Source organism: Clupea harengus, chromosome 4 (assembly GCF_900700415.2).
Source record: "Clupea harengus chromosome 4, Ch_v2.0.2, whole genome shotgun sequence".
In the NCBI taxonomy this organism is placed as follows: Eukaryota; Metazoa; Chordata; class Actinopteri; order Clupeiformes; family Clupeidae; genus Clupea; species Clupea harengus.
Genome location: NC_045155.1, coordinates 27,016,794 through 27,024,295, shown reverse-complemented (window position 1 = coordinate 27,024,295; position 7,502 = coordinate 27,016,794). Strand labels below are relative to the sequence as shown.

At 41.2% G+C, this 7,502-nt stretch overlaps 1 protein-coding gene across 1 annotated transcript; it reads left to right on the top strand.

Annotated features, from left to right (window-relative positions):
* The first annotated feature begins 203 nt into the window (after positions 1–203).
* On the top strand, positions 204–6,531 carry LOC116217921 (tumor necrosis factor receptor superfamily member 14-like). Its single transcript, XM_031566888.2, has 7 exons — positions 204–628; positions 3,218–3,388; positions 3,946–4,061; positions 4,200–4,325; positions 4,502–4,657; positions 5,280–5,367; positions 6,321–6,531. Exons 2-7 carry the CDS (start codon positions 3,354–3,356, stop codon positions 6,529–6,531), a joined length of 732 nt encoding a protein of 243 aa, XP_031422748.2. The 5' UTR covers positions 204–628; positions 3,218–3,353.
* The last annotated feature ends 971 nt before the right edge of the window (positions 6,532–7,502 follow it).

Genomic DNA, 7,502 nt, shown 5'->3' with positions numbered 1-7,502 from the left:
TAACTAATCAGATTTGTACGGGTCCCAGCACATGTTGGGATTGGGGAATTAGATTGGGAATAGATTGGTAAAAAAAAAATTATAATTAAAGCATTGAAGAAGCCTGAGCCCAAAGCAAATTGGTGAGAGGGGAAGGTGAAGGTGAATTTCCAGAGAGCTATGGTGGATCAGTGGAGGACTATGGTGGATCAGTGGAGGGCTATGGGGGATCAGTGGAGGGCTATGGGGGATCAGTGGAGGGCTATGGGGGATCAGTGGAGGGATGCTATGGTGGATCAGTGGAGGGCTGCTATGGTGGATCAGTGGAAGGCTTTGTGGGATGGAGGATAAAGGGAGACACATGTATGCAGAGAGAGACAAGTAGGGAGCTGAGGGAGGGTCGCTCTGGGTCTGACCTGGCTACAGTGCTGGCATATGAAGGCAGCATTTGGAAATGGTTGCCTTTTCTCGGGGATACAGGGCTTTTAATTTAGATGAGGATGGTAAAACGATGGTTGAATTTAGATGAAGATAGTTTGTTTCCCAGTAGGTGGCGGTATGTGCTGTACAGGCGTATAAACCACCAATACAAAAACAAAGAAGAAGAAAATTTGAATGTTCTGTTCGACTCTAGACCCAATGGTGCACGGTGAGTGAATTTAGAAAATATGTTTCCACACTTTCGTGATTATTTCTCCTCTCGTGAATTTCATCTGTCGTTTTTGCTTTTTGTATTCTCTCTTCCACAATTGCACACACTACAGGAAAGTATCCATGCGGATTTTCCCGCCATGGTAATGATGACACCATTTTATATGAATACAAATGCTTTGTGTTGAATTCGAAGTTTGCACCTAAATTGTCTCTCCTGACGTGTCGAGGACTTATCCCGATCACTTTGTCAGTAACCGACGTTAAGGATAAAGTTAGCTAATAACTGATTGAGCCACGTAGGCTACACAGATTAATGAAAGTGAAAGTGACCATGACATGCTTAAAGAGGAAGGTTTGCGCGCCTCACTGTGACCGAGCTGATCGAAATGCCTATTTATATTGTTTGCCTGGCTGAATATTTTTCTTATAACCAAAAATACATCAGAGATGACCGTTCGAGGTCAGGGCATGTGGAGCAGTGGCACTAGGGAGAGCTGACGGGTGGCGTCACCGCTATATGTAGGTATGGGTTAGTGGTGGCGAAATGAAGCTTGAAGCTTTCCAGCCAAGTGTGTTGAAAAGTGGTTCATTTCTCAAGGCTTCGAATGCACTCTAGGGACACCTGCCGGTCAATGAAAGTAGTCATTCAGACAGTGAATGTGTTCAATACATGGTGCGCAAAGGCCTGCTACAACAACATGATTTTAGCTCGCCATCAGAACAGTGGGCAGTTAAAGTGCTTTTGAATAACTGGTCAGTGCTTTTGTAAAACAGAGGGCAGTGAGAGTGCTTTTGGACAACTGGTCAGCAGGGCAGTGAAAGTTCAGGGCAGTGATGGGGTTTTTCCGACTGGAGAAAAGGGGGGAGGAGTGATTTTGTTTAACTGGACAGTGGATGTGCTTGTGTGACATAAGGGAAATCCTATTTGTGTTTATTTAAAAATAATATTTGCTCCACCATTTCTGGGCTTAAACGGTTCCTTTTTTGTAGATAATCACTCCTGCTTTAGAACAACAGGGAGACAAAACAGTAAAACAAAATTAAACAAAACGATAGGCCATGTTCACAATATTTAAACAAAAAATGGAAGTTCACACAGAGTAAAAAAAAAACATGCCTTACATTGGCTAGGTCCATCTCCAGTCTCCCTGCTCTCATGCAAGGCACAGTAATGCCTCAACATGGAGGAGGTGTTATTATTTGTAGCCAAGCTGTTTATCACAGAAGTATTTCACCTACGGATAAAAAAGAAACCCGTTAAACTAAAGGTACATCAGAATGTACTGTATAGAATACATGTGGAAAACTTTAAAAAGATCTGTGACAACATGAAATAACATAACAATAGGCTAATGTCAGGGAAATCATACAAGCTACAAACAGACTTTATTGGGAGAAATCAAATCAAAGAACTCCCAAACGGGTGACGACTTTCTCTTCCTTGCTGGCTCCATAGCTAAATCGCAAAGCACAATCACAAATAATCCAAATCTCCAACTACCATAAGATCTCCAACAACTGGGACATCTTATAGTCGAAGCGTTCCGCCAAAAGTGGACATCTTCTCGAAGTAGTGGACACAAACGAGGGATTGGACCCATTATACACTTTTCCAAGAGTAATGTTTTACAGTAATTCAAAATTGTAAAATATAAATGTTAAATCTAAATGTAAAATGCTAAATGTAAATGTTCAATGACAGGTGGCGTCAGGGATATATATATGTATGACCGTGGCTTTGTTCGAAATACATACTTGTGTACTGCACACTGGCCCAGTATACACTGTGTACTGCACTCCCTAGTATACAGTGTAGTATGCAAGTATGAGAACTACCATGTAGTGTACTACAGTCACATGACCAAAATATTCCATGAGATTCACCTCAGTGTTATCAGAGGGATAGCCTCATTGGTGTTTACAGAGAGTATTGATTTTCATAACTCTACAAAGAAATTATCTCTGTAAAGAAAAGATCAACTGAACCCATTGAACCACATAATCTTACATTCAATGATGACATCGCTATCATATAATGATATTCTGGTGTCATTGTCGTGAGGACCAAGTATAATCTTCGAATATCATACCAAACATTTGGGCAAGTTAGAACATCCATTTTATCCAGATGCTTGGCAGCTAGGTGATCAGCTAGGAACACTCCTCACATAATTTCTCCCCAGATCTGCATTTTGTAAAAGTTGTTTAACAATGTATCTAGTAGTTGCTAGTGTTGCCCTCTTTGAAAGATAACTAGATGGTTCTAACTGTTCGAAACTGCCAAGAAATTGGCTTTTGCTAAACTTGAGAGATCATGAAAGGGGACACTACACAGGCAGTGTTGGAGCCATGTTGGGGAATATAATAATATAATATGTTGGGGCAGTAAAAAAGGGTTGGGGGTTTGGATGGAGAGTAATGACCTGGGTAGAGGAGATGGGCTTGGAAGACAGAGAAGTTGGCCTGACAGTGTAGCAGTTGTAGGCATGGGTGTATTGGAGTATGTGCGTCAGGAATCAGAGCTGGAAGCTTTGGCTGATTAGGTTTGTCTTGATGTTAACGCAGGTTTTATTCATATATACAGACGGATCTTAGGACCCAGAGAGTGCACAGACAGGAGCTTCTATGGTGGTTAAGCTTGGAGTGAGTTTTTCATGGAGGCGGCATGTGCTGTACAGCTGTAACCCACCAATAAAAAAACGAAGAAGAAGAAAATTTGAATGTTCTATTCGACCCTAGACCCAATGGTGCTACGGTGAGTGAATTTTGAAAATATGTTTCCACACTTGCGTGGTTCTTTCTCCTCTAGTGAATTTCTTCTGTCGTTGTTGCCTTTTGTGTTCTCTGTTGCACAATTGCTAAGGCACTACAGGAAAGTATCCATACGGATTTCCCGCCACGACTTTGGCGGCTACTGTGGCAGTCATGATGGCACCATCTTATCTGAATAGAAATGCTATGTGTTGAATTGAAGTGTGAATGTTGGTTCTTGTGACGTGTCGAGGGTTTAATGTGTTTAATGATGTTATTATCCCGGTCACTTTGGGCCGTAGCCTACGTTAGGATAAAGTTAGCTGATAACTGAGCGAGCCACGTAGGCTACACAGATGTCAAAACGTTTGTGAAAGGCTTTCATGACATATGTTCTGAGAGAATCGTTTGCACGCCTCACCTTGACCAAGCTGATTTACTTTGCAGCGGTGTGATCCTTTGTCACAGAATTCAATTTAAGTATAAAATTCATTTTAACAGTTTTCTGAAACACAGTTCAAACCAAAAACATTGCATCCCCACTTTGTCTTCTGGTGTCAGGACTCTGAATCCAGTGCCCTGGTGTTGCCTTTTGCTGTTTGCTGTCGTCATGACGAGTGCATGTGGTCGAGCGGAATATAATACTGGAAAGGAGTGCTGCCCAATGTGTAGTCCTGGTAAGTTACACATCTGAAAGAAAGTGGTACAGTGTCGTGTTTTCCAATAAACTGCACGTGTGTTACAATATAATGTTACATGTAATGTTAACAATTCAAATTGAATCCAGCGCCTCAACTGTGCGGTCTGTGTTTAAGGTAATTATGTGAAGCGTCACTGCACTGAGGATAGAAGTACCACATGCCTGCCTTGCCCACCCTCGTCCTTCACTGATAAACCTAACGGACTACTCAGATGTTTATCATGTTCAATCTGTGATTCAAGTAAGTGCTGTTTACCATTAATCACCAACATGTTATCCCACCACTCATTTATTCACTCATTCATTCCTACCGTGATGTCACAGGGGGTAATATTTGTGTGTATTTTACTCAGGTGCAGGGTTGAGAGTTTAAATGTTTTTCAATCAACTTTATAATCACTGTATATCCTAATATAGGTGCTGGTTTGAGAGTGAAGAGGGCGTGCAGCTCCACTTCAGACTCACTCTGTGAGCCTCTGGAAGGTCACTACTGTACTGACCCAATCAAAGATGGCTGTCGAGGAGCTGTGGAACACACAAAGTGCTCACCAGGGCAGTACATCAACCAGACAGGTTAGACAATTCTCTGTAATTACCCTATAGAGACAGAATGACAAAGTTAGAAGAGGAGGTGAATACACACACACACACACACACACACACACACACACTGATGCAGGAAACAAGAAAGGGAACACGTTACAGTAATATGTTAGCCACTGAAAGAGTTGTGAATCAGAATAATTATTTCTCAATCATTATTCTTTACTATTTTCTATCATGATTCTAGGGCAGAACATCAACCAGACATGTTTGTTTTTGATTATATTAAAAGAGTAATGCTTCAGGAGATTGTCTTTGACAGAAGAGAATCTCCATGACGTTGGCCATTTTGACTGGAGACCAAATAATGGTCTGCAAGGCAATTCTACAAAGTGTAGGTGCTCTGTTAGTGGGAAAGATCAAGTGATTTTACAAACCAGTGTTGACCATCTTTACCAGGTCTGGTAGTTAGTAGTCACAGTTACTTATTGTGGCAAAATGTCACTTCATTTTCATGGAAAAAGTCTATAAACTGTCTTTGCATGCAATAAATATCCACTGTTTGGTTATGAGCTGTGACTGTAACTACGATGGGTCTTCTGCTTGTGGAGGATGTCAAGACCTTCATTGCTCTATAACCTCTTGCTCACAGGTACAGCATCCACAGATACTGTGTGTGTGGACTGTGTAGGCGACACATACTCAGATGGATCACTCACATCCTGCAGACCACACACACGGTAAGTGGGCACTATTGTGTTTTGTTTTGTTTTCTTTGACTTTGTGTCTTTTGTTTGTTACAGACATTGTGTGTTTGGTGTAGTGTCTGCCTTTTTTTCACAGTGTAACTTGTGTCAGTAATATTACTGCATCTTGTTTACATGTAAATGTAATTTGTAAGCCAACCTATTGAGGCATAAAAAGGTGAGGGGGAAATGATGTGATTGCATTTCAGCAGCTGTACTGTAGACTGCCTGTCTTAACTAACACATCGTTTCTGTGTGGTTTTGAGAACTAAACTTGAAACCGTAAAACTGTGTTTTTAAACTTTAAAGGTGTGAATTTCTGAGGAGGCCAGGAACACACACAGCCGACGCCGACTGTGAAATCCGTCGCCATCACTTTGTATTATGGGTGCACCTGACTGCAGTTTGTATTTTAGTTTTGCTACTTTTGCTGTCAGGATGGAGGAAGAGAACATAGAGATTGTGTGATAGGCCAGTAATATTCCAAAGCAAAACTACAAGGTCAGCTATGCCACCAAGGGCAGCTATATTTTACCCTACTTTGTTGTTTTTTTAGTAATTCCACTTACACTAGGTTTTCTGATTAAGATAGAGGTATGAAGAATATACCCCATACTGTTCCCCTTCCTAACCTTACACCTTGAACCGGACCCCTAGGTCTTTACTGTTTTATATTTTTGTACTAACATGTTCTTATAAGACCAAATTGAAATTTCAATGTCATGGTAACACGGATAGCCACATTATCCTGCTGCTGTTGTTTTTCACAAGGTATGTCTGTGCCCTCCTGAAAGCTTAACCTGGGGATGATTTGAAGCTTACTGCCAAAGACAACATGTCTGACAGTGATGGTACTTTGTTCAGGTTTATCTGTAGTCTGTAATGATACAGACCATACTGATGGAACTGAATATTGATGTTCTTGTTCTAATTGGTTGTTTACGTAGTCATTCTTGTGTGAGCATAGAAATGCTCATTTGGGAGACTGATGGAACCAAACACATCAGCTGTCACCACTACACCGCGACCAGCACCTCCTGTTTCTGTGTGTCCTGGGGTTTTCTGGGCCTCCTGGAGCTGTGGACTCATGCTAAGGTGATGGACTGTCCACCCTCCCCCAGAGATACACATGCTCACACTAAAGTGAAGGACTATTGACAGTCCTATGGCCACAATGGATACACAGCCCCGCGACACCTGTACACTTCAACCTACCATCCACGTGCTTGGAAGACCACTCTGGAAACTGTTCCTGATTCAGCCTGTTTTGTCATGACAGAGACTGCCCTCCCAGAAGACACTTAACATACATTACAAAAGGAATATCCATATGGGTGGTGATTGTTTGCATAGTAATTATTGCATGAGCATAGAAATGCTCATATGGAGGACTGATGGAACCGAATATTGCTATTCACCTGTTGGGTTAGACATGAACTAAGTGTTTACGTAATTTTGTATCATCTGACTCTATAATACATACCCCTGGATGTGTACTTTGTCTTTGTCTGTCCACCCTTCCTGCCATTACCTATAGGGGGTGGTCTGACTACATCCTCCGGCCGTGTTTAAGGTTAGCGTGCTCATTAGATTCTATCAATACTATCTATTTTGTATTTTGGAGTACTACTGTTTTGTTTGTATACATTGCTGTTTTTTTACTGTTTGTAACTTTTGTATTTTTATATGTACTTTTACATGCCTCTGTGACGTTAAGTCCTGCTGCTGTTGTTTTTTACAAACCACGTCTGGACTTGCTAAAACTCTTTAGTGCTGCTTTGAATTCAATTCAGTTAAATTGTATTTTTATAACGCCAAAACAATACAATTGTCTCAAGGCGCTTTACAGAGACCAGGGCTTGACTGTGAAAGAACAGGGTTTTCATTTAGAGATTTTAGTAGGATTGTGCCACACTTAAGGATAAGTAGAATTACACACTATCTTTATTCAAATGGTTTTGTGCTTTTAATGCTTTTCTGTTTTCCTATTTGTTAAGTTGAATAATCAAATAAACGTTTTACATTCGTTGCCCTGAGTGCTCTAATGTTTGGGAGGAGCCCATAGGGGCGACATTAAACCCTCCTTATCTGTCCACCATCTTCTGCACTCCCGCATAGCAACGTACACG